The 27,058-nt window shown below is 49.8% G+C and overlaps 1 protein-coding gene across 1 annotated transcript; it reads left to right on the plus strand.

The window, feature by feature from the left end:
- Positions 1-2,199: 2,199 nt before the first annotated feature.
- On the plus strand, positions 2,200-23,770 carry Bmf (Bcl2 modifying factor). Its single transcript, XM_051183707.1, has 5 exons — positions 2,200-2,338; positions 2,705-2,831; positions 4,807-5,103; positions 6,626-6,786; positions 19,859-23,770. Exons 1-5 carry the CDS (start codon positions 2,216-2,218, stop codon positions 19,958-19,960), a joined length of 810 nt encoding a protein of 269 aa, XP_051039664.1. The 5' UTR covers positions 2,200-2,215; the 3' UTR covers positions 19,961-23,770.
- Positions 23,771-27,058: the final 3,288 nt, after the last annotated feature.

Consider the following 27,058-nt stretch of genomic DNA (forward strand, 5'->3'; position numbering starts at 1 on the left):
GATTTTCTTATATCATGGACCACAGCCCTCTGTATACCTGCTTCATCCTTCAAGTCTTTCAGATGGATTTAGAGGAAACAAAGGAAATAGTAGATAGTAAAGGCATAAGGAGCCTGGTATGGTGGTGCATGCCTGCAATCCCAGCTTTTGGAAGATGGAGGCAGGAAGATCAGGAGGTTATCTTTGACTATATACAGAGTGTGAAGTCAGCCTGCTACACATAAGGCACTATTAAAAAAAAAAAAAAAAAGGAAAAGAAAAGAAAAAGAAAGAAGAAAAAAGAAGCTGGCCAGTAGAGGCACACGTTTTTAATACCAGCACTAGGAAGGCAGAGGTAGTTGGATCTCTGTGAGTCCGTGTCCAGGCTTGTCTACAGAGTGAGTTCCAGGACAGACAGGGCTACACAGAGAAACCCTGTCTTGAACCCCTAAAGAGAAAAGAAAGCTCTGCAGTTAAGAGAACTTGATCATGCAGAGGACCAGCATCTACGTGGTCATTTGCATTGTCTTTAACTCCAGTTCCAGGGGATTCCATCCCCTCTTCAGGCATCAGGCACACACATGGTACACCGATATATATGCAAGCAAGAACACCCACCCACATAACACAAAAGTAAACAATCTTTAAAAAAGGAATAAAGAAAGAAACAAAGCAAATAAGTAAAAATTTAAAAACAAAAATGGTCAAAGACACTTAAGTCTGGGAGCACTAGCTCCATCTACCTTAAAGCAGACTGGCAGGTAGAGGCTACTTAGGCCAGCTGCTCTGGTTGGCCCATGCCTACCTCTGTGACAGCTCTTATAGCAGGAATTTGTTCCTTTCATTGACTTCTGCTCCCTCCTCCCTCCTTGCTCCCATCTCTTCCTCTCAGTTTTGCCCTAAATTCTCTTCTGCAAAACCTTTGCTGCCAGCCCTCTATAAAATACAGATTCCTCAGTTTGGTTTTCCAGGTGCACCTCTGCAATCTGACCTGAACCCAACTGCCCACACTTACATACCTAAATCAAGGTGAGGATACTAGGTAGTTTGGTAGAGGGGTCTGTCCCTGCTTCCTCCGACAAGCTTTCTAGCTGAGTACTTTATTCTAGCTTCCTGCCCTCTTTTGGGCCTGGGCTGTTTTATTTGGATTTTACTTAATGAAAAATTTCTCATTCTTAATCATGGCGGTGGTGGCCCATGCCTTTAATTCCAGTACTCGGGAGGCAGAGGCAGGCGGATCTCTGTGAGTTCAAGACCAGTTAGGTCTACAAGAGCTAGTTCCAGGCCAGCCTCCAAAGCCACAGAGAAACCCTATCTCGAAAAACAAAACAAAACAAAAAATTCTCATTCTTCTAAGCCTGACTCAAAATCTCTGTATTCTGATTTTTTTCTCCACCTATCAGCCATCATTATCCCTAAACTGAACACCATTCATGTTGCTTTCCATTAATCGCAGGTAGGTAGAAGTTCACTGAGGTCAGGCACCAGAAGTCTGGCACTAAGTCCAGTACCTAACACATAGTAGGTGTTCAAGAAATGTGCAGTCATCCTTGTATTGACCATAGTATGTGAACTGCGTTTTGCTTTCCCAGTGGCCCATGCAGTCTTACGGTGCGACCATCAACAGGGTGTGTCAGCTGCCTAAGCTGCTTCCTTGATCTCTCTTCTGCCGGAATCTTTTTCTCAGCACATGTTCTTGAACAGTCCTGAAGAGAGGACGTGGGCTTCTTATTGCACTTGCTGGATCCAAATGTCATTTGGTTACAGACCCGCCCAAGCAGGCGAGAGGGAAGCTTCCCCCTCACCTCCACCAGACCCCCGGGCCTTTATTAGGGACCGACAACTCTTTTTTTCCCCCTACAGGTTGCAAGATGCTGAAAGCTCCAGTCTCCTTCTGAGCCGCCTTTCTGGAAACCCCGCAATAATTCAGTCAATTTCCTAGTAGACAAAAGTCACTTTGGCGCCCTGTCCTCCCTCCTAGTGGAGAACTGAGGGACTCTCTTGCGCTTTTGGGGCCTGCCTAAGAACCGTGTCCTCTTCTGAAAACAGCGCTCCAATTGCGCTTCTGGCGAAGGTCAGAAATGCGCTCGGCCCCTTATAGTGTTTCCAAGGGAAGGTTTGTACATTAGTGACCGTCCCTGGCAGCTGCCCAGCCTGGGACTTGGAGCTCCACTTGTCATTGGTCAATGGTTGGAGTGACGCGAGGAGGGGCGGGGCCTCATCAGCTGTTTGCGGGATGCCCGGAGCGGGCGTATTTTGGAAACAATACCGCGCGGTGCGCTGTGGCCTCCTCCCGCGCCAGCTAGCACCCTTAGCAGCCGCTGCTCCAGCTCGCGCCACCGCCTCCTGCCGCAGCCCGGTGAGCGCCCGGGCGGCCGGGGGCCAGGCGGAGTTGGATCGTATCTCCTCCGGGAAGTGGGGAGAGGAGTCGCGCGGCGCGTGGGGGCCCGGGAAGGGTTTAGATTGCGGACATCTGGGGTGACCATGAGGAATTGGGGTGCTGGGATGTGGGAACTGGGTGCAAAGCACAAATTTGGGCGCGCTATTCCAAGCGGGGCTTTCGGGAAACATTTGGGACTTGGAGTTGAGAGTAGGTGGGCAAGTGACCCTGGGGTGCACTGCCAAACGCTCAGAACGTTCTGGCCTCCGGGTCTGACTCTGGGGTGGGGCAGTGAGTTGTGCATTTTGCCTCCCTGCGAAGTCTGAAGGGTCCTCTTCTTAACAGCTGGAGTTTGCCCCTTCCTTCCCAATCGAGTGGCGCCAAGCCCCCCGTGTGCTCGTCACCCTGGACCCTGGCGCAGAGCCCTGGCATCACGACTCGGAGGCTGAGACTCTGTCCTGGAGTCACCCAGGTGTGTGTGCGCTCGAGTGTGCGCGCGTGTGTTTTGAGATCTTAGCCACTATCGAGGTTCAAGGTGTCTGGCTAGTGCCATCTCCTAAGAAGAGGAGGAGTTTTAATTGAGCATCCCAGTTGGAGCTCCGAGGCTCTGGGATGGCTCCAGCGGACTTTAATCCCTTTGCTGGGAATAAAGCGTTCTCGGGCTGTGCTCTCAGGAAGTGCCCTCTTCCTACCAGTCTGGACATTACCACTTTAGCTTAGGGAAGCTGAAGGTCTCTACTTTCCCCCATTTTACGTTTGTCTTTGCCCAGAACCCCTCGGAGGCGGAGGCTCACACCAACCGGAGAACCACCTGCAGTTCTTGTGCTGAGTGGGGGGGGGGGTCTCCGCGTTTTCAGAGTCACACCCTCTGGCTGCACCTCCCCCACTGTCCAGTCTAGGAAAGAGTTGAACTTTGGGGCTTTGCTGGGAGGGGGAGGGGAGTGATAGGCATCAAAAGAAACACCAAGACAATGACTCCTACTCGTGATTGGCTCTGGAGGGTCCCTACTTTGGATGGGATTGCCAGCCTGCAGAGAAGGGTTTGAAGGACCGAAGAACCCTTTCTAGATGACAGTTCTTGGTCCTTTTATGTGGGAACTTGATTTTTCTGTTGCTGATAAGCTGGAGTTTCCCCCTTACCAATTGGAACAATATCCAAAGGTATCTGCTTTGCCATCCTAGCAGGCATGGTATTAGTCTCCAGCGAAGAGAGCAGAGACTAGACTACAAAGAGCTCTGGGATGTGATGAGGGACGGCTGAGGCAAGAAACCCGTAGAACTCACATTTGGGAAAGGAAGGTTTCTGAACTTGAGATTTCTGTAAAGACAAAAAAAAAAAAAAAAAAAAAAAGATTTCTTTAAAAACCCACAAACCACTTGGCTTGGCTTATCTTTCAAAGGCAAGACACAGGGGGTCAGAAGAGTCTGAAGATTATCAAATTTGAGTTTGCATTGCCTTGACCATTCAGGTGCTTGCCGATGCTTCTGGTTGCCCCCCGGGCATGCTTGGAAGCGCAAGCTGCTGGGTGACTCCAAGTGCAGAATTTCTTGAGCCGTCAGGTGGAGCGAGAGGAACTTAACACTAAGAAACAGCCCCCACAGTGTAGGCAGCGAGAGAGAGCACAGCAAGAGGGCTGAATTTCACTTCCTTCTGTGAGGCACATTGCACCTATCTCAGGTTCAGCTCCGACAGGAGTGGGAGGCTGCGTGGATGAAAACTTGAAGTCATGGAGATTAGCGGGTAGAATTAGCAGGACATTTTGCTAGAGGCTGATTCAACTCTCAAGATTAACCTGTGGTGGGCAGACAGCTGAGTGCTGAGAGCTGAGCCAGGCAGCTGAAGTGACTAACTTAGAGTCCTCTGTTCCAGGATACTCTCAGCACACCACAGAGCCTGTTTGTTGTGTTGTGCAAGGGGGGGGGGGGTTGGAGATGTGCAGTAGGGCGGGGCTTAGCAGGTTAGGAGGGAACCTGGCTGCTCTACAATTGCTGGCTTTTGTTTTTGCTGCTGAGCCTGGAGTTCAGCTCAGACTTAGGGGAAAGCCTGGAGGTTCTTCCTCTGTGTGTGTGTGTGTGTGTGTGTGTACAGTCACTTACAGAGGTTAGTCTTGCTTATATTTTCCCAGGTACCTTGTGGGTAGCACCTCATCCTACCCATTGCTTACAACCCTCAGTGTCAAACTTTGTGGCCAGCCTAGGCCAGAGGGGGTGGAGGAAAGGTGGGTGCAGGGAGGAGTATGGAAGGAGCCGACCATTGGGGTGGCCCACACTTTATGGGTATTCACCCATAAAGTCATCCTTGGCAGTGTTTAATTACCAGATTGTGTATCATCAGAAGCTGACTCGGTTCCCTCAAATAAGAAGAATGGGAAAGGAAGGAGGGAGGGGAATCCTTGGTCTGGCCTCAGTAGGACAGCATCCCAGATGCCTCCATTGTTCTCTGACAGGAGAGATGGAACCACCTCAGTGTGTGGAGGAGCTGGAAGATGATGTGTTCCAGCCAGAGGATGGGGAGCCAGGGACACAACCTGGGAGCTTGCTCTCTGCTGACCTGTTTGCCCAGAGCCAGCTGGATTGTCCCCTCAGTCGGCTTCAGCTGTTTCCTCTCACTCACTGCTGTGGTCCTGGGCTCCGGCCCATAAGCCAGGAAGACAAGGCCACCCAGACCCTCAGCCCAGCCTCCCCAAGCCAGGGTGTTATGCTGCCTTGTGGGGTGACAGAGGAACCCCAGAGACTCTTTTACGGTGAGTGTTCTTAGCTTTAGAGATTTGGGGGAAATGAGGGGACTTTCCCTTCCCAAACCTGCTCAGCACTATTTCCTTCCCCAAACCGAACAACAGCCAGGGCTATCGATCGATTCATCAACTTTCCACCTTCTTCACCCATGCTTGGGGCCCCCAAAGGCCAGATGGCTTTGTTCTTTCTGCTTCTTCCTGGAGGGACCCTCGGGTCCATGCAAGAGATCGTCTTTCACATCCCATGTCTTCTCAGTGGCTCTGCCTTTGGGGCCCGGGTGCTGATTTGTCTTTCCCAAAGTGGATGGGAATGTTAAACTGTGTGTCACTGTTGACACTCAAGAAAAAGCCCAGCCAGCTCTTATACGGAAGGTTCCTAAAGACAGAAGGTGGCTTTGAGTTGTCATTTGGGACTTTCTGGGCTTGGAAGGGGAACTGGAGAAAAGAGGTTGGGCCTGCCTGGGCTCAGTGCCAGCAGAGGGGCTGTTTCCAAGGCTAAATCAGACAAGACCCCTTCATTTGTGGGCTTAAATGGTTTGTTTTATGAGAAATATGCCCTCCTCTGGCAAAAGGGCAGGATTAGACACTTGGTCTGTTTTCTTCTTTTAGCACACTGGCCTGTGGAGGGAGGGTAAAGGCTCAGAGGTCATCCTGCTGTGTCTGCGGGAGCAGACTGAGAAGCTGCTGCGCTTAATCTCAGAGGGAACTGCCCATAGGGCACTTCTGGGAAAAGCAGTTCTGGCGGGAGTCTAAGAAGCTGGAGGAGGCCTGCTTCAGGCTGGAAGAGGGAGGAGGCAGGAGGGGCTGGCGCCCCCAGCGGCCACTCTGGTGCCAGCACGCGGTGAGCCGATTTGGCTGCTCTGTGGGCCTTCAGGACTTTTCTCACTTTTCTGCTGTTGCTCTGGTCTTGGAGTGCTGAGCCCAGCTTTCCCTAACTGTACTAGAAAAACGAAGACAATTTGGGTTTGTTTGTTTGTTTGTTTGTTTTGCTTTTCTCTGCTTTGCTCAACCCAGGAACTCTTGAGAGTTTTCCCAAAGAGCTTCAGAATAATAACACTTAGGTGAAATATAGCGTGATAAATGACAGGAGATTGGTGTGTTCATCATACACATTAGCACCTTGTGCTATGCCATGGTACTGAGTGGAGAAGAAGGCAGGGTCTATATTCTTTTCTGTTTTTCCAGGATGTGTGTGTGTGTGTGTGTGTGTGTGTGTGTGTGAGAGAGAGAGAGAGAGAGAGAGAGTGTGTGTGTGTGTGTGTGTGTGTGTGTGTGTAATTGAACCTAAACCCTCATTTGCTAAATATTCAGCTACTTCTAAGCTACACTCTCAGCCCTTGTACAAGCTTTCATATTCTTGGGCAGCTCTCCAAGACTGGCAGAATGCCCTGGTAAAGGCAGGCAGGCTGCTTCCTCTTCCTTCTGCCCTAAGATTTACCAGTAACTCCAGGTCTTGGCCAGAAAGGATTGACATGGAGAAGATGGGGTAGGGGTAGAAAATGTTGAGACGTGGACCCCTCTATCTTTGCAGGCAATGCTGGCTACAGGCTTCCTCTCCCTGCCAGTTTCCCTGCAGGCTTGCCCCTTGGGGAGCAGCCCCCTGAAGGACAGTGGCAACATCGAGCAGAGGTACAGATCGCCAGAAAGCTCCAGTGCATTGCTGACCAGTTCCATCGGCTTCACATTCAACAAGTAGGCACGAGGGTTGGGAGGTGGGATGGGGTGGGCGGCTTGAGGCTGGTGGGGCAGGGAAGCCAGGGCCTGCCTTTGTCCTCTTGTCTGTAACCCAGGAGTTGTCAGGCCTCAGGATGTGCTTCAGAGTTTTGGCCTTGGCTACTGTCGTTATGTTGGACTGGGTAGGCACAATTAGATGAGTAGTCATGTCCTTGAGAGCTCCAGCTGCCTACTTAGCTTCACCAGAGGTGGGAGATACTTCTATCCCTCCCTGCCAATGGGATGGCTTCCTGTAGTCTGGTTGGACAAACTTCCCAGACCCAAGTTGGGGGCTTGTCTCTTTAGAATGCCGAAGTGAAACTGAGCAGTTGGGGGTGTGCCTGGCGGAGGAACAGTGGGAAACCGGTAATCAGTCCTGAGATGGGGCCTGAGTGGGGGAAAGTGGTAGAACCGGTTGAAACCTGACACTTTCCAGCTGGGGAGCCACTCCTCACTGTCTGTGTCTGGGAACCTGGGTTTAGTACTCTGGAGATTGTACCTCCGAGTCTCTCCAGACCTGCGACCGGCGGCGGGGTGCTCGCCTGGCGTTTGGCCGGCAGCCTGGCACCAGCCCCGCCAGGGCGGAGCATCGCGTGTCAGTCGAGCATGTGGCAGAGTCCATCAACAAAGGCGGCGGCTGGCAGGCTCGTGCTGGAGCCCGTTGTGCCATGGATGGGAGGCTATCCTGCTCCACAGCCCAGCCACCGTCTGTGCTGGGCCCCCAGGTGCTTAACCCTTCCCAGACTGGCTGGCTTTTGGATGGCTGCCAAAGCAGGGGAGGAGCCTGAAGCTGGATCCTTGCTGGTATAGATACTACCTAGCAAAGCCACAACACAGGGAAATGAACACAGACTCTACCTACAGGACTGTGTACCTATCCCAGCAGAGAGAGAGAGGGAGGGAGGGAGGGAGGGAGGGAAGGAGAAAGAGAAAGAGAGAGAGAGAGAGAGAGAGAGAGAGAGAGAGAGAGAGAGAGAGAGTATGTGTATCACAGGAACAAATATTATCAGGACTGGGCTCAACCTGGGAAACTTCAGATGACCAGAGCAGTTATTGGTAGTAATAACTTTGACTTGGGAACAAACCATTGCCAGCAGCAATGGGTGGAGGAGTTGACCTTGAGTTTTCTGGGAACAGGCCACAGGGTGTTATTGGTATACATCTCTGCCACGGAGTTGGAGAGAGATTTGGGGCCACAACTATTTCTGATGGGTTTTCCCAGCCCTTACATTATTTGGAAAGAGGGTGGCCCTGTGCGTAGGTTATAAGGCAGCCTGGCTAATTGCTGTGGCCCAGCCACAGTCCCCATTCCCTCTATGATTATACTGTACAAACTTGGCTTAGCGAGTCCTCTGCTGTCCATGTATAGGCACCTTCTGATTCTTACTTTCAGCCTCTTGGCCTCCTTCCTGCCCATCTAATCCACCTTGGTTGTACAGGTCCATGGCTCAACCCAGCTCTTGGCGTTTGGTCCTGATACTGACAAGGGTGGGAAGACACAGTGGCTGTAGTCTCTAGCCTCATCTAGAACATATCTGGAAGACATTCTTTCTTCATTCACAATAATCTGGTCTCTCTCAGCAGCTGCTTCCCAGGATAGTCTGCTTTCCATTAGTGAGCCCTGACATATTGGACAGCAGGCTAGAGGCCTCCTTGCTGCTGGACCTCGGTTCCAGAGGAGGAGACCCTATTCTGAGGTCTCCTGTAGCAGGCTTTCTTGGACTGCCAGCCCTCAAATCATGATATGGAGACATTATTAATAATGAATGCTTGGTTTTAGCTTTAGGTTTGTTTCTAGCTAGCTTTTTAAAACTTAAATTAACCCATTTATATTAATTTATATGCTACCCCAAGACTTGTTTACCTCATCTGCATACTGTCTATCCTGCTTTCCTGCTTCCTCCATGTCCAAGTCTGGCTGGCTGGGCCCCAGCTGGATGCCCTCCCCCCTCCCTTTTTCTCTCTGCCCAACAGTCCTGCCTATCCTTCCTCTGCCTAGCTATTGGCTGCCCAACTTTTTATTAAACCAATCAGGTGCCTTAGGCAGGCAAGGTGAAACAGCAACACATTTTTACATAAACAAATACAGCATATCTTTATATATAGTTAAATAATTATTATGCCACACACCTTTACATAGTTAAACTAATATTCTATTCCACAACAGTGTTTCTTGCTCTTTGCTGACTGAGACCTTTCTCCCAGTTTAGGGTTGCTTCTTTGAAGGGCACAGGTCAGTTCTAGATGAGGTGCTAGCATCTCATGCATAGCGCCCCCAAGGGGTTGGAAGGAGAATTGCAGAAGAGTGTTAGTTGCCCTTTAGTCCTTGTAATAGACTTCAGTGATGATGATGATGATGATGATGATGATGATGATGATGATGATGTAGAATCTCAGCCCAGGCTGGCCATGAACTCACTACATAACCGAGAATGGCCTTTAACTTGTGACCTACCTCTTAAGTACTGAGATTGAAGATTTGTACCACTGTGCTCCATTTATGTGGAGCTTCCTGTATTCTAGGCAAGCATCCAAGCCAACTGAGTTCTCCCTCCAGTTCTCCAGTTGTTGTTGTTGTTACTCTTTCTCTGCACAGGGAGATGTGGGACTTGACAAAGAGGTAGGATGGCATGCTGGCAGATTGGGTATATCCGTTGAGGCCCAGGGGCGCAGGTTTCAAACTGTCCTGGGTGTCGATTCATGTTGCCCACATTCCTTACACTTAACCTCTATGCTGTTTGCTACCTCACCATGTTCCCTGAGGAGTGTGGTGAAGAGGAAGACTAGGCTGGTTCCCCAAGGGGCTGGTTCAGGGTGACTTCTGGATTCATGAGCAATGAATCTATGCAGAAGTCATCAGTCATCAGGTACTGTTCACCGCTCGGTCCTTGGGTTTGAAAAGCAGTGAGAAAGTTGGAGGTGACGTGAAGTGAGTGGAAGTAAAATGTTCCCTCCCTCCCTCCCTTCCTTATGGGGTTGGGTTGGTGCCACAGGGTCTAGCTATATAGTGTAAACTGGCTCCAGTCTCCCTGAGTTCGGAGATTACAGGCATATACCACTGTGTCCAGTTTAAGGAAAAGCGTTTTCAAACTTCCCTGTGTATTCTACCTTTTTCTGCTGGGTCAGCGGGAGGTTCCTCTCCTGTTCCTTTTGGCTGGCAGGGTGCAGCAGGGATCTTTAATACCTTGCTGACAGGGATGTCCTTAGAGTTGGGTTCTGAAAGGGTGGCCCCTCCAGTTTTTCCTGCAGAGAGGGAGGATCAGAGTCAGTTCCTGACAGACTCACAGCTGCCCTGCTCAGAAGGTCAGAGCCTCTGTTTCTCAGTGCTTTCTGTGAATGGCTCCTCCAGTCAATGTGGGCCGAGGGACAGTCAGTACCTTGTTTTCTTCCCTGTGGAAAAGTCTGCTGTGGCCAAGTCTGAAGGGATATTTCTAGACAGTGTTGAGAAGCTCAAAAAAAAAAAAAAAAAAAAAAAAAAAGTAGCTGCAGTAGGCCCTTGAGTAAGTGAAAAGAGGGTTAGTGTCATTCATGTTGGAATTTTCGTTCTTTTACTTGGCCCGGGAGTGGCTCCATTCAGAAACAAATCAGATTTAGAAATTCCCTAGATAGTAATTAGATATTTTGGAAAATGACTTCTAAAGAAACTTTCAACCTGTTGTTCGAAACCACCTTCACTTGTAATATCAAAGGAAGGATGGTAGACTTATAAACAGGTCTGAGAAGGCTCTCCTTTCTGTCACTTACACAATCTGTGTTTGTGACCAAATTATTTTCCTGGTCCAGCCCTCAGGTTCCAAGGTTAACTTTGCAGGGTTGCTGTGAAAGGCCTTTGGGAATTGTAATAAAAGCACTATTGGCATTGGCTTGAGCTCAGGTGAGTATTAGAGGCTTGCCTAGCATGCTGGAGGCTTTGATGCTCAGGGTTGCAAAAAATAAGAAACTATGATAGCTTGGAGAGTTGAACACATGCTGTTAGCAAGGCTGGAGCAGGGCAGGAGGATCGCAAGTTCAAGGACCACCAGGGCAATTTAGTAAGACCCTGCCTCAAAAAGGGAACAAGGACATAGCTCAGTGGTAGAAAACTTGCCTGCTGTGTGTGTGCACACATACACCATGAATTTGTGATTTTGCTTGGATCTGACTTTATAATTCTTAGGCAGCTCTTTTGGAAGTTGTATCCAGATTGGCATTTGCATGGTTCATCACCTAGCAGTCTTTCTGCCCAGCATCCTGGATTCTTTGTTCTTGGAGTCCCTGATTACTTTCTGAGTATTAGGATGCCCCCACGTTGGTAAATGGTTTTCTGGAGCAGAGACCATGGCTAATGAGGTCACTCAGGCTCCAGAAAGAACAGCTCTGAGCAGGGGCCCCAGAGGTTTGTCCTAGAGTGAAAAGTGCCCCTAGGAAGCCACCTTCTGTCCCAGGAGTAAGAGGTCTATGCAGGACACTGCTAAGGGAAGAATGGGGTTGGGGGAGGGGTCGCTAAAAGCTCAGTGTTCGTGAGAGCCTGTGCTGGGGCTTGGGGGCCCTGTGTTTGCTCTGTGGCTGGCTCTGTTTATATCACTCGCTATATTTAGCTTCTGAGTCATCAGCGTGGCAGACTGGAGGCCGAGTTCCCCACACACTCTGCACCTGACTGTTCTTTCTTCCAAGAGAAGCCCTTCTAGTTCCGGGCAGTTCATCCCTCTCTGCCCACCAAGACAGGCCATGGGGTTGGGAGCTAGCTTTGGTGTGTTTTTAGGGTTGGGGGGTAGGTGGTGGGAAGACAGGATTGGAGAAAGCACAAAGAAAAATATTTAAAAGTGCTTGGTTTGCCTTTTGATCCATGCCTGGCAAGTTAAGAGGGCACATTCCATGACCAAAGCAAGAACAGTATGCCGAGGGGCTTGCAAGCCTCATCCTTGCCCACTCTGCCTTGTCCTGTCCAGCAGACTGACCCCATACAGAAAAAGAACAGCCAGCTGCGAAGGCTCCAAGTTGAGAATGAGCTCTCGGGGTTCGGTCTTTATAGCTGTGCACTCTCTCAACCTGCCATCCTGCCCCTCTTGGTCTCCTCCTTCCCTCCCTCCTCATTGACTGAGACACAGCCATATCTCTCCAGAGCTCTTCAGAACTTACACCATGGTCTCACTGGAGCTGGGCTGAGGTAGAAGGAAACTGAGACACCCCAAGGGAGCTGGGTAAGCGTGTCAGTCAGTAGTTTCTACCTCCAGGCTATGGAGGTGGGGGCATGGATAGTGTTCCACAGTACCATCTCTTGCCTAGCCACTTGGCCCCCAGTGGCCGGATCCAGTGACTTCCAGTTATGTCAGAGGAAACCCTGACACCCCCAGCCAAGAAGTGGCTGTTCTAGGCTGCCCTTTCTTCCTTGGAGAAGTGTAGGCTTGGCTTTGGCAGCACTGACATCCTGTTAGTACTGATGCCTGTGTTGAGAAAGCCCTTGGCAAGTATTTCTTTCCTTTTCCATTTTGCTATGTTGCTAATCATGGGGTGTCTGGGCAGGGCCTCACTGGGTCCCTGGATGACCCTCTGGGTGTCAGACCCCAAGTTAGCTTGAAAGTCTTGAAACCTGAGCCCAACTGCCTCTGGCTACTGTGAGCGGTCGGTCTCAGAATAGGAAGGCTGGCCTGTCCTAAGGACTGCCTGAGTTTGGACAGGAGCTGGTGCTTGGGGGTCAGAGGCAGGCTCTCCAGCAGAATGTGTCCAAGCTGCTAGGTGCTGCCACCAGGCCTGAGGGCGAATATATAGTTTCTCATTTTTTAATCAGCATAGCCAACTTCCAGCCCCGTTGTTCCTATTTTATAGAACACAGGCTCCTAGAAGCAAAGCACCACGCCTGAGTTACTCTGTAAATGGCTGCCCTCAGAGTTGTAAAGTTTAGGTTGCTCCTAAAACTTTGATCTTTCCACCTCACCATCCCTGCTTCTTGGCAAGCACATGCCAGAGGGCAAGGATATAACGGAGCCATCATCCACCACCCTAACCAATCTGACTCCTGACACTTTACTCTGTTCTCTTGGTTTCTTCCTCATTAGACTGTAAAATAAGTGAGAACAAGATTATTCTGAACTGCCTTTATATCCCTCATAGCTCTATGGGCTGCAGAGAACCTCAGCGGCTTTAGCAAAACACCTTCCCAACTTGTGCAGAATGGAATTTTCCTAAGGTTGCCTTATCATTGTCCCTGCCCCACGCCACAGCCTCTTTCCTTCAGCCTTGGCCTGGGTAGTTTTACAGTGTGACAGGAGAATGTGAAGGGGCAGTGTGCAGATCCCTCTGTGTTGTAGGGTCAGGCAGTTCTGCACGATGGAGTAAATGAGGGTGGTTTCAAGACCGGGTCTGAAGTTCTCATTCTAGCCAGTCTTTAGTTCTGTTTGCTCTCCAGTTAGCTCCACCTCTGAAAGGGTTCTTGTTTTCTGCCCCACATCATCTTTTCTCAACAGCTAATGGTCTGGAAACAATGTCTTTAAGCAGACCCAGGAACAGTTCAGGGATGGTCCTCTTTGCCCAGGTAATACTATTTGCACAATGTGAGTAAACACTGCAGTTTCGTTCCAAGACAGGGTTTCCCCGTGTAGCTCTGGTTGTCCTGGAACTAACTAGACTAGGCTGGCCTTCCCTGTGTAGTCCTTCCCTGTGTAACCCTGGTTGTTCCAGAACTAGCTCTGTAGACTAGGCTCTCCCTGAATGTAGAAATCAAAGGTTTACACCACCATGCCCAGCTGATACTGCAGTGTGTGTGTGTGTGTGTGTGTGTGTGTGTGTGTGTGTGTGTACACACAGCCCTGACACTACATTTATTAAGGAAAAAAAAGTGTTGTAGGACCCGAGAGGCAACTCAGAGGTAGAGCACTTGCCTAATGTGCCCAAGGCACTATGTTTGATCCCTAGCAGTGTAAATAAATAAATGGGTTTCTTGTATCAACTTGTATAGGTGTTTTGCCTACATGTGTCTATACTCTACATCTGTGCATGCCTGCTGCCCCCAAAAACCAGAAGAGGGCATCAGATCCCCTAGAGCTGGTTATGAGCTGGTTATGTAGGTAGGTGCTGGGAATTGAACCCAGGTCTTCTGCAAGAATAAGTGCTTTTAACCTCTCCAGGCCTTTCCCCTCCCTCCCTCCCTTCCTCTCTTCCTCCCTCCCTTTTTTAAAAGAGTAGCATGGGATTGAGAAGTCAGGAGTTTGAATAACTCATCAAACTTGCTTAGGATGATTTTTTTTGGAGACCTTGCTTCCCCATCTGTAAGACAAGCTTGGTAATATCCACTTGTCCTGTGACCCGCTGAAGAGGTATGGAAACACTTGGTGATGGTACAGATTGCTGTTTGGTAAATGTGCTTTTCAAGTGTTAGGTCTCTGGAAGCCTCTTCTGGCCCTCCGGGTGACTTCAGCTCTGCAGGAGCTCCTGGAACACTGGTGACACATGAAGCCCCCAGAGGGCAGGAATTGAATCTGAACTGAGAGAGGCGAAGGGAGATTTTATCCAGGGAGGGCCAGGAGCATGCTTTGTGCTTAATGCAGAGGACCTGTGGGACCAAACAGTGTGATTTGTGTAATCTAACTGTATCACTCTTTCTCTCTTTACTGTTTGGCCTCTACCAGTTAAGAGGCTCAATCTACCACATAAGGGACGTCTCTTCCCTTGGGCAGACCAGGTATTCCTGGGCTTAGACAGGTGTATCACCTTTCAGGTCTGTCACTTCTGCCATCAGTCCCATGTGCACAGGTTGGGAACCTACACTGTGCCTTCTAGCCTCTCCACCACACAGTGGGGTTTAAATATTTGTCCATGCTGTCTGCCCTTCCCCGACTGTAGCAGGGAAGAGAGATCGACCCCTTCTTGGGCTCTGGAGTTATTCATGTCTCTCAGCTTTCTTTTTTCTTTTTTAAACATTTGGTCTTTTGCTTATGTGTGCAATGGAGGTCAGTGAAAACCTGCAGGAGTCTCTCCTTCCACTACATGGAGTCTAGGTCTTTTTGTTTGTTTTGAGTCAGCCCTGGCTGGCCTGGAACTAGCTATGTAAACCAGGCATGCAGAGATCCACCTGTCTGTCTCCTGAGTGCTGGGGTTAAAGCCCTGAGCTGTCATGCTCCATGGGTTCTAGGGATTGAACTCAGACTATCAGGCTTGGCAGCAAGCACCTTTATCCACTGCGTCATTTAGTCAGCCCCCCCCCCAACATTTTCTATTTGTTCACTGCTGTTTGGGTTTAAATCTTGATGAGTGGGAGGGCTTTGGAGTGTTTCATCCCCTATTCCCAATCTTTGGGTCACTCCATTGTGGTTTCTAGGAGCTCCCAGCCTGAGGCACACATTCCTCGCCTGGGAGAGCTGGGCCCTGTTCCAGGGGTTTGCCCTCAGTGATTGATTGTATGCTGGGTGCTGGGCCAGGTGCCCAAGACTCAGAGGCCCCCAGACTCTTTCCTGGTTCCCCTTTCCTTCTCCCTCCTTTGGAAGGACTCGTGCTCTCTGCTGTTTTTGGTGTCTTTGTATCCTTCATCCTGTTTGGTAGAGGCAGATTTCCTTCCTTAGAAGTTTCTCTCTGGCTTCCTTTCAAGTTCTTTTTCTTTCCTTTCTCATTAGTCTCTTTTGTTTGACTTGTAGAAATATTTTGTTTATTGTTATTCCTTGTAATCAGGGTATTCTTTGCCTCTTGGTGTGTGGGAGCTTGCTTTCCATTTTGGGGTGTGCAGGAGAGACTTAAGTGCAGTATTCCTGGCTTGGTTTATGCTCTGGGGGTGCTCAGGGCCCCGGGGATGGGTTCCCAGCCCTCCCTAGGCATCATCCAGGCCTGCCCCAGTACTACTGGGGTGGCTGACAGGCCTGAGTCCTTGGCACTGTGCTATATTCCTGAAGGCAATTGTGGTCATAAACTTCTTGGGGTTGGAAAGTACCTCAGTGGTTTCCAAAAGCCTGTCTGTGGCCTGGCTGTTGCAGAAGCACCTGGGTAGTCTGTACCTCTGGTTTGGCCACCAGGGCAAGACATTGGTTTAATGGAAAGAGGTTAAAAGGCACTGAAGAAGGTGCCAAACTATGAAGTGTTTTCTTCTAGACTGTAGGATCACTAGCAGCTTTTATATTCTCCTCTGTAATTTCTTATATTTTATGATGGCTTTACAATGAATATGTATTGCTTTTATTATTATTTAAGTTATAATAAATTTTGCTTCTGATATCCCTCCGTCCCTCTTCCCTCCCTCCCTCTGTCCCTCTCTTCTTCCCTCCTTCTTATTTTTGTGACACTGGGGATTGGACCCAGGGCCTTCATGTGTGCTAGAAGTGGTCTACCATTGAGCTACATTCCCAGCCCCCTTCTGATAAAAATATTTTATATGTATATATATAATTTTTATCTTAGTTAGGATTTTATTGTTATGAAGAGACACTATGACCATAGCAACTCAGCATAGAGGACGGGGGTGTTGGTGGTGCACGCCTTTAATCCCAGTACTCGGGAGGCAGAGGCAGGTAGATCTCTGTGAGTTCGAGACCAGCCTGGTCTACAAGAGTTAGTTCCAGTTAGCCTCTAAAGGAAGGAAGAGGATTCCACTATCATCATGGTGGGGGGTATGCCAGTGTGCAGGCAGATGTGGTGCTGGCTACATCTTACAGACAGAGCTTCTTTCCTGCCTGGTCCTGCCACCCTTCAGCCCCAAATAAACACACAGAGACTTGTATTAATTATAAACTGTTTGGATGATGGCTCAGGCTTCTTACTGGCTAGATCTCTCTTCATTATTAACCTCTGTATTTCAACATAGCCTTATCTTACCAAAGAAGGCTCCAACATGTTATCCCTTCAGCAACTACATGGTGTCTCTCTTGCACCCTCTCTCTGCATCCTCTCCCCAGAATTCTTCTCATCTTGTAGCCCTGCCTATACCTCCTGCCTGGCTACTGGCCAATCAGTGTTTTATTCATCAACCAATAAGAGAAACATATATACAGAAGGGCATTCCCCCTTCAACATCTTGACCAGAAGGCAGCAGGAAGTAGACTGACAGTCACACTGGGGGAAGCTTGAGCAAAGGAGACCTCAAAGCCCGCCCCTGTAGTGACACACTTCCTCCAACAAGGCCTCACCTCCCAATAGTACCAGTCTCTTTGGGGGCCGTTTTCTATCAAACCACCACAATGTGTTGATGTCTCTGTGGGGTTATGTGTATGTAGGTACAGGTGCCCTTGGAGACCAGAGCATCAGATCCCCTGGAGCTGGAGTTACAGGTGTTTGTGAGCCACTGATGTGGGTGCTGGGAACAAAACTTTGCTCCTCCACAAGAGCTGTACACACTCTTGACCACCAAGAGATCCAGCCTGTCTGCCTTTTTTGGTTTTTAAACTTAATAGTTTAAATACTCTTGGAGTTTGCTCAGTATGTAAATTCCTGGGTCCCTTCCCTGGACATTCTGACCCTGTTGGCATGGGTAGGGCTGGGACACTCTTTCTTGTGACACAGTTGGGTTTAGAAGGTATAGATCTCTACAACACTAGTGTGAATTTTCACAAACAGGTTAGTGGGAGATCCAGCCTAAAGTCAGCCTCTGATTCCTGATCTAAGGATCTAAGTACCTCCCTTAGTGCCTTCTTGCTAGGTCATGAGCCCTGTAAACTCACAGCAAAGTCATGGTGCTAGCTTCTGCTCCAAGGCCAGCCTGTGTGCACCACCACCTGTCCCCATGTTTGGCCCCGCCCCTCGCAAGTCTTCATCCATCCCGACTGACCACTCAGCAGCTCACAGACACTTCTCTGACTCCAAATGATGGAGTGAGATTGCTTCCTCCTCTCACTCCCAAAGGACCTGGGGACCCAGGAAGTTTCCTCTGAGCAAATGACCTCCATTAATGGAATTTGGCAGAAGCCAAGGCATATGGAGATAGGATTGGTGCAGGCATTGGATCATAGAATCATGACCTCCTTCCTTGGCCATCATGCTATTTTGAGATGATGTAGTAAAGAGAAGAGCAGCAGATCTTCTTTGGCACAATGGAAAACGACTGGTGGTACATGATGCACAGTGACCATAAGTGGGGATATCGCTCTGGGTTCTAGCCAGTCCCTGCCACTTACTAGCTACAGACCCATTTCAGAGGGTTTAGGGAGGTGATGGAGTTTTAACATAAATAGAAGAATGCTTTTTATCCTACGTTGTCCCTCCAGCCTCAGAATTCTGGGGATCTTGTTGAAAATTCACATTCTGATTCAGTGAGTTAGCATTTCTAGTGAGCTTCCCTGGTGCTGCTGAGGCTGCTGCTGTGGGGACCACACCTTAAGAAGCAGGACAGTATGGAAGCACCATGACCTGTTTCTATTAGTGTTGAAAATCATAGTTTATGGCTCCTTGGCTTTTTCAGACAGGTACCTGAGGAGATTCACAATGCCAGCAGCCTGGCCTCTCCAGGGACCTGTCTGTTCCCGGGGTCTCCTGTTCCACTCATGACCTTTGCACCTGTTGTGGGCAGCAGCTGGGGAGGCATGGTGGCAGGAGTTCCCCCAGCTGCAGGCCTGGGTCACCAGCTTTGCAGCTGAAGTTCAGGCTGCTCTACTGGAACCAGACTTTGTTAAGCAGCGTGTGTTTCCTCTTTTTACTCATCTTTGTTTACAAAACATGAGGAAGCCATCAGTCTCCCCAGCAGCGCCTTCTGCCAGGCTTCTCTGTGGCACACCCGCTTCCCTTAACCCGCTTGGCAGGCACTGTGCCTCCGACTCACTCTCCTCCACACTCCCCTCCATCATTGCCATGGACCCTTTCTCTTTGTGGCTGAGGGCTGTGAGGAGGGGACCCACAGCCTGCTTGGTTCCCTGGGGAAACCTGGGGCTGGATGGAACTTCAAAGCTCCAGGAGTCCAGGAAACCTGGGCTTACAACATGCTTGTTTTACTAACTTTCTCTACCCTTTTCCCATGTAAGTAGGAGTTGCCTGGTAGGGGCTGATGGCTGTGGTTAAAGACAGCCTGAGAGGGTCCCCATCCCCCCTGCCTGATACCTCACATAAACTAGCTTGCTGACTGGGCCACTGAAGGAATCCAAATCCAGCCTGTGCTGGCCCCTCTCTGCACACTAGGTTTTTATTCCCCTGTCCACTAAGAACCCTGTGGAGAGGCCCCAGCCTGTCCTCCTCCCCTGGCAGACAAGGAGAGAACAAAGACCGCCTCTTCCAGCATTCCCTGGTCCCCTTTAGGCCTCTGCTGGTCTCTGGGAAATGGTACCTGTATGGACAGGACAGCAGCCAGAAACCTTTGTGCTTCTGACCTCTGAACTTTGCCCCCTAGCTTCCCAGCCTGACAGTAGGACCTGGGATAACCTCCAGAGCTGGTGTGCATTCTTTGTTTTTGTTTTGTTTTCAAGTGTGTTCTTGCTTAACGTTTAATTGGCTCCAGTCGGTAGGAAAGTGCTCCAAGAGGGATTATTTATGGCTTACTGTCAAAAGTAGCTATAAAAAGGGCAGCCCAGAACTGGGGATGCTGGGGAAGGGGGAGAGGGCTGGCTCTCTCACACAAGTGTGTGTGTATCTGTGTGTGTGTGTGTGTGTGTGTGTGTGTGTGTGTTTGTACTGGATGAAATCAGATTTTTGCTGCCTCAGCAGTGTGGTTTAAATTGAAGATTAACCCTTTGACCTTCACAGTGTCAAATCACTTGCAGATGGAGGCTCCCCTCCCCTTCCCTCTCTTGTTCTCTGTGTTCCTTTGGAATAGCGGAGCGGGAGGGACTTCTTGTCTTTCTCGCTCAAGCAAGATTGTTGCTCCTGCAGCTGAGGTTGGGGGTGCTCAGGAGCCAATCTGATTAAAAGCAGTACTTGGCTAAACTCTGGAAAAATCCTGCGAGCAGGGGAGAAAGTCTGATCCTCCTGTCGCAGTCCACACGGCCCAGCCTACTGTTTTTAAATGGCCAAACTGCAGCCGTCTTTGGGGGTTTTGTCCCCTGCCCCCTTAGTTTGCTGGATGGCACGACGGTGCTAATCTGTGATCTGGCAAGGGGAGCTTGCTTAGGAACACAAGGAGCCTGTAGCCTAGTGGTGCCTGGCACCTAACACTCATCTCTTTCCCTTACAGCACCAGCAGAACCGAGACCGTGCGTGGTGGCAGGTCTTCCTCTTCCTGCAAAACCTGGCCTTGAACAGAGAAGAAAACAGGGAAGGGGTGGGGCCCTGGTGAGGCTGGTGGCCCTTGTTGGACGGAGCACCAGGAATGCAGTCTGGAACAGGACAGACATCGGGGAGGACAGACACTGTCTTGTCAAGTTTTGTTATTTTTAATTTTTTTTTTCCTGTGTGTACATATAACAAACCCCAATGGGATCTTCCTTCCTGCTCAGAACTTGCACTGGGAATGGGGGCCTTTGTCAAACACTGTTGAAGGAGAGATGGCCGTGTTGGCTGGTGGAATTCCTAAGGCTCTGACAGTGACCAGTTGGTGATGTCCTTCCAGGAAATGGACTGAGGCTTTCCTACTGGAACTGGTTAAGAAATGAGAGGCCAGGTCAGATTCCCAGGATCACCAAATATGTCAGCCTCCCCTTACACCTGATGGAAACACAACTCTAACCCACCAGGACCTTGGCCCGGGGCTTCCTGGCTAAGAACAGCATTGCCTTGGCTAGCCAGCCCTGCATCTGGGTTCCCTCTAGGCACAGCCAGTGCCCACCACATGGGCTCAGGGATTCTTATCCAGACCCTGTCACCTCCAGAAGACCTCAGAGAGGTTTGGACTTCTCCAAGAACCTCTCAAAGGTGCCTCAAAATGGAATCAAGCTTGATAGGCCCCAAGTGTGACTTGGTCCCACATGGAAACCCCTTGAATGGTTCCAAGGTGCAAACTACTGCCACCTTTGCTGCCTGGGTGTCAACCATGTGTGAGCCAAGTAGCCAGTCACCATCGTGTTGTACCCAGCAGCCTGTGCCTTTATCAGCTCTGTTTTCAAAAGACCCTGCCAACTCCTGGACTGGATTGGACTACACCCACCTCAACAGCAGCACGTCGAGACGGGGTGGGTTCGCAGGGGGCATGGGAATGGAGCAGCCATCCCACTGATCAGTCAGTCCCAGGGGATGCTAGACCTCTTGGTTTCCTTGGAAACATGTACCTCCTCCCCCTTATCCCCATTCCTTTTTTGTACCTAGTGAGATACAGGAAGAAGCTAGGACTTTTGAAGTAACAGACAATGCTTAGAACATGCAACTGGCAGAGCTGGGTACACACTTCCTATCTTCCTTCAGCTTCCGGCTAGCCCCGAAGGGAGAGTTCTTGAACCCAGTGGTATCTCAGCTGCCTCTGAACGTCTTCTTTCTCTCCCTGCCACAGCACTCAGGGAGGGGACTCAAGGCGGCTGACCTTAGTCACAGGGTGACCCGACACCTGGAAATCAAATCGTAATTTTTATATGTATGTAAGGAAAGACATTGGTGCTAAAGATGAAACCCAAAGAAAAGATGGCTTCCCCGAGCAAAGACAACTCCAGGGTCATTCAAGGAATTTGGAGGAGGAACTCAGAGGAGACTCAAACTGAACGAGCTCAATGACTCATTTCTGTTGTGCAGAGGGTCTTCAGTCCTGTAGAAGGGCAATTGACCTCCTGGGTATACAGTTGGGCAGGTTTTATACTGCACAGCATATGAGGGGATCGCGGAGGCTGACATCCAGCCTGTGCTCTGCTCTCTGGGCTGCATGTCCTGATGTGGGGCTAGATCTGCTCAGAGTTAGGGATGTCTTTCCTAATGTACACAAAGGCACTGGGTGCACTCAAAACGGTCCCAAGAAGGACCTCGAAGTATGTGTATAAGCCTTTGTGTTTTTCTGCTTAGATGATCTGGAGATATTACCTCTTCTTGGCCACAGTCATTTTCTCAGGGTGTATACCATTGTTTGTCTGCTAAGAAGCTGGGTTCCTGCTTGCAAGGAGAAGGGACCTGATTAATGAATATGATGACTGGTTCTGGGGGCACACTAACCACTGTGAAGCCTAGCCTTCCTGTATGTCTCCCAGACAGTTTAGATGTGCGTGGGACATATGTGCTCTTCCACTTCCCTGATTTCAAGGCTTTGGCAGGCAGGCTTCTGGTATGTGCTTGGCACATGTGCTGTGGTACATGTGTGCCCCCCCCCCATACAGAACCATGTATACCAGTCATCTTTGAAACCTCTTAGCAGACTTTACATCTGTGCCAGGACATAGCTCTCAGCTTCAGAGACCTTGCCAGGCACAGGCTGGGTGCCCTGTGGTCTGTCCTGAGAACTGAGCCCAGAGATTGACCTGAACATTGAGTCTGGGATCAGGTGGAAGCTGGTCGGAATGCACTGTCTCTACTTTGGGCCTAGGCAGGCTCAAACTCACCAACTTGGGTAAGCCAGGGTGAAACTGAAACCCTCTCTTATTTTCCTTCAACCTGAATCCAGGCTGGGGTTGAAGCTCAGTGATGGAGTTCTTGCCTAGCAGTCAAAAGACCCTTGGATGCATCCCCAGGACTGTAAAATATAAATAAAAACACAGCCTCCCTCCCTCCCCACTCCTCCACCACAAGCCCTAGGAGGTAGCTGGCAGCCCAGCCCCAGGAGGCAGAGGTTCCCCCTGGCTGGTTGCTTTAATTGGCCAGCGATCTATGCCTGGTGAATTGGCTTTATAGTCTTCCAGCCCAACTCCAGGACAGCCAGCCCCTCCCCATTGCCTCTCTCCAACTCCAGGAGCCTGTCTGTCTCTAGTGAGGAGTGGAGATTCAGATTTAGAGGGAGGGAAAGTCTGACCTGTGTGATGACCTGTAACCAGCTGAAGGCAGCGGGTTTTTGTGGCGTGCTGAGGATGGGGGTGGGAGAGGGGTGGGAAAACCCGGTATAGAAATGCCCTAGAGGGAGAGAAGCCCAATATTCAGGGGCCAAACTGCTCTTCTAGTTCACAATTCCCAGCAGGCATTTCTAGAAGCCAGTGAACAGATCTGAAAAGGAGTGTCCCAGTCCAGTTACCAACTCCCCAGTGAGGCGGGGGTGGGGGGGGCAGCTCTGCCTGGCTCTGTCTCTGTGTTTCAAAGTCTGGCTATGCTATGCAGTTGTCCCCAGTGGCCTTGTCTTGCTCAATCAGAGGTGGAAAAAGATCACCTCCCGGTGACCTCCCTCAGGCCCCAAGGGATGGGCTGTGTCCAGAGCTATGTGGCAGAGCTTGTTTCCAGAGCCTAGAGAGGCCCAGCTGGCCTGCCTTGCAGCCCCAGCCACAAACCCAAGCCCGACCCTAGGCATGGCCGGGAGTGGGTATTTGGGACAGTCTAGCCAGGGCCCCTGTCTGCCCCAAGCTTTCCAGGAACTAGGCAGCGAAGTCACTGACCATCCCGGTCAGCAAGATCAGTGCTGGGAACTTTCCTTTTGGGGGACCTGATAGGAAGTCGGGTACATGTGCCTGGAGTGGCCAAAGCCGACAGTCCTCACGGCTTTGCAGGACGTTTGAGGAATCAGTACTGTGGCCACCGTCCTCCTGGTGGAGCAAACTGTGGCTCTTTGAAGATGAGGACCTTTGGAGACACGCTATCTTGGCCTGATACCCTGGTGGGGCAGGGTGGACCCAAAGGTGTTCAGAGTTTCCTGGGGTTCCTATGAGCTGCAGGTCTGGGGGACATTGCCTCAAGGGGACAGCAGAACAAAGCTGGGCTCTAAAGTGTATGCCCAGCTTTGGCCAAGGTGCTATGAGGTATGCAGCCCCAGGCTTGCACTGCCCCTCTTTCTACAGGTGTCTCATGGTCCACCCCACCTCTGGGTCTACAGGAACTGGCAGGGGTAGACCCAGTGAGATGTAGCATTTCATTCACCCCCAGTTTGGTTGCCCTGGGGTCTGGGCATTCTGCCTTAAGGAGAGTAATGGGGACCATTATTTTTTAATCTGTACATAATATTTGGCTTTTTTGTTTGTTCTTGACATGTATACATGTGTAAATATCCTCTCCCTCACCAACTGGTACAATTTTTAATAAAACCATTTAAAGTAAATCTGTTCTTTATTTTTCTAAGATGTGGCAAAAATACTCACAAGGGGGCATCAACCCCTCTTAACATGCTCCTCCCTGACATCCTGAGGCCTTAGGCTCTTCCCATACTGCCTTTCTCTTCTCGGAGTTGGGAAGAACAGTCTTGCTTCATGGTAACAGGCTACAGAAGCCCAGTGTCATGGGACAAAGGGGCTTTGGAGGGGTCAGCCTGGGTTTGGGTTCAGCCTCTGGCCTCTACCTGCTGAACGACCTTGACAGTGATGGAATGTGGGACAGTCCTACCACCTCTGGCACCCAGCACTAGCAGTCTGTGGTGGAGAGGAACCTTCTGCCTTTCTGCACATAACCTTTCCCCCTGGAAAGCCAAACCTTGGGTTCCTTTTACCAGGTAACCAACACCAGGTAACATCTCAGGCCTGGCTTGGTAACTTAAGACTGTGGTCCCAGCTGCTTGGGAGACTGAGGCAGGAGGATCACAAATCCAAGGCTGGCCTGGGCTATAGAGTTCAAGACCCTGTTGTAAAAGCAAAGAGGACTGGAGTTATCACTTGGTGGTAGAGCACATTCCAAGCAGGTGTGATGCCTCAGGTTCAATCCCCAGCTCATGAAGGTAGGGGTGGAGTGAAGGGAGAGGGCTCAGTGGATACAAGTGTATGCACTTAAGGGTGGATCTTGAAGGGCTCATTCAAAAGTCCAGGAGTAGAGGCACACTCTAATCCTAGAGGCAGCTACAGGGAGATCCCAGGGGCTTGCCTGGTCAGCCACTAGTAAATGAATTCACAAGCTCCAGGTTAAGTGACAGACACAAAAGAATTAGCTCAAGGGGCTAGAGAGATGACTCAGTAGTTAATGCTTGCTGCTCTTCCAGAGGGCCTGAGTTTGGTACAACTGCCTATGATTCTTCTCCAGAGGATCCAATGCCTCTAGCCTCCTACCCACACTTAGGTGCACATGCCCACATATGCACTCAATTAAAGATAACACGAAATATTTTAAAGATGTATAATATAAGAATATATATATATATATATATATATATATATATATAGAGAGAGAGAGAGAGAGAGAGAGAGAGAGAGTGTGTGTGTAATAGAGGACAATCCAACCTCAACCTCCAGCCTGCACATATGTCTCCCCCGTTCAGGCCCACATACACCACACATACAAAATTGTTTGAAAAGAGCTGGGCAGTGGTGGTGCATGCCTTTAACCCCACCCAGCACTTGCAAGGCAGGAGCCAGCCTCATCTACACAGAGAGTTCTAGGCCAGCCAAAGCTACATAGTGAGACTCTACTTATAAATGAATGAATGAATGAATGAATGAATGAATGAATGAAAAGGTAGCCTGTGAGGGGTCATGTGTGCTGGGTGTATAGAGACCCTCCTGGTTGACTTTTTCTTATGAATATGTGAACCAACAATACATGAGACTCCAAAGGGTTCTTTCCAGCTCTTGACCAAGTTCTGTAAGTCCTTAGGGAAAAGCTGTTGTGGGTCCTGCTTAGCCCTGTGCTGAGAACAGAGGGCTGGCTGGCCTTCCTGTATCACACTGCTGTGAAGCCAGCAGCTCGTCACTACTCTGTAGAACGTGGTCACTTGGACCATCTTACCTCCCGCTTTGCAGATCCGTTAACTGAGGCCCACGTGGGCACTCCACTTTTCTGTGGACACTCGTTAAATAGCTGAGTCAGGTTGGATGTGTGTGAGTGTCACACTCTGTGTTTCCATTTGAAAATCACATTGCTAATGCCCAGCTATTTGAGGAAACCAACACTTGCCTATTTTTAATGCCAAATAACTGCCTCTTCTGTAAAGCATGGCACCAGTAACTACTCTATGTTTGAATAGTAAGGTTTGTTTTTACTGGAGTGCGGTGGGAGTGGGACTTGGTGCCATGTCCAGATGTTATTCTACACATTATATGCTAAGTTGTAGTTGAGTCCATTAAGCAGTTCCTGTGATCTACACAGAGAACCTGCAGGTGCCTAGTGATAGTAATGTCTTGCCACCACTGCCCAGTGTGCTCATGGTTTCTATGGGTCAGGGATTCTAGATCAACAACCCAAGGTGGCAGCAGGATTAGACTGAGGTGCTGGCATAAAGTGGGGTTAGTTGAAAGGCTCTTTTAGTTTGCATCAGGTCAGTGGTGTAGTTAGCTGAGGAGGGTTGGAGGGAGGGGCTCATAGCATGCGGGGCATACAGTGAGGTGTTGGTGCATAGTGGCATAGTACAGCTCTCTTGCTCTTCTACCCCATGTGCCGGTGGTGCTCTGTGTGCATGCATGAGAGAGAGAGAGAGATGGAGCATGCACAGACCCTTCCCTGGTCATAGCACATCAGATTCTGATCATACACAGATATGCCTCTCTGCTTCAGAATTCTAAATGCCAGCCAGTGCTTTCCTCTGCTGCTCAACTGAGGCTGGCTGGGCTTTCCTGAGAAGTGATCCTGTCTGCTTGTTGAACTTCATGGCCGTCTTAAAGAGTTTTCAGGGACAATTTTTACTTGTGTGATATTTTGCCCCCTCACTGGAGGTCTTGGAACTGATCCCTTTGTAAAAGGGAGTCTTTTGGACCGCTAAACCCAACCACCCTTAATCCCTCGATTCCTAGGAGAACTGTTTGCCTAACTGAATTTAACTAGAATTAGAAATGCCACTTGGGCTAGGCAGTGGTGGTGCACACCTTTAATCCCAGTACTTAGGAGGAAGGGGCAGGTGGATCTCTAAAAGTTTGAGGCCATCCTGGTCTACAGAGTAAGTTTCAGGACATCCAAGGCCACACAGAGAAACCCTGTTTCAAAAAACAAAACAAAACACACACAAAAAAAGAAATGACACTTGGGAAGGTGAGAAGGAGCCATGTTAACTATATCCTGTCAGCCACTGACATGTAAAACTTCCCTGGCTCCCTGCCACCCTGCATTTGAGTAACACTAACAGTGCCTGAGAGGGTGAGGCCCACTGATGAGCCAGTGACCACAGAGACAAGGAACCACCACCCTAAGCCCAGGGCACAGATCCAAAACAAGCCACACAGTTCCTGTCCTGAAGATCATACCCTGCAAGAAATCCAGGTGGTGTGGACCGTTGGAAACCTACCCAGCCTGGACTGAGGAGATGTGATTCCTAAGATGTCTCTATCACTAACTGGTGAAGTGACTTGGGACAGGACCTCTTTAGTCTTGATCATACTCATCTGTTAGTAGGACAGGAGTGGGTTTATCTGCCCCATGTTTTGTCCTTTGGTTTCTTTGCTGGGAATGGGGGTAGGGGATTTTGTTTGTACTG

This window comes from Phodopus roborovskii, unplaced genomic scaffold (genome assembly GCF_943737965.1).
Source record: "Phodopus roborovskii unplaced genomic scaffold, PHOROB, whole genome shotgun sequence".
NCBI classification, from domain to species: domain Eukaryota; kingdom Metazoa; phylum Chordata; class Mammalia; order Rodentia; family Cricetidae; genus Phodopus; species Phodopus roborovskii.

Excerpts from the sequence above, each read along its gene's own strand:
- Bmf (XM_051183707.1), top strand. The coding sequence starts at position 2,216 with ATGCCCGGAGCGGGCGTATTTTGGAAACAATACCGCGCGGTGCGCTGT. Across the intron at positions 2,832-4,806 it reads TCTGTCCTGGAGTCACCCAG|GAGAGATGGAACCACCTCAG; the intron begins GTGTGTGTGCGC and ends GTTCTCTGACAG. Across the intron at positions 6,787-19,858 it reads ATCGGCTTCACATTCAACAA|CACCAGCAGAACCGAGACCG; the intron begins GTAGGCACGAGG and ends TTTCCCTTACAG.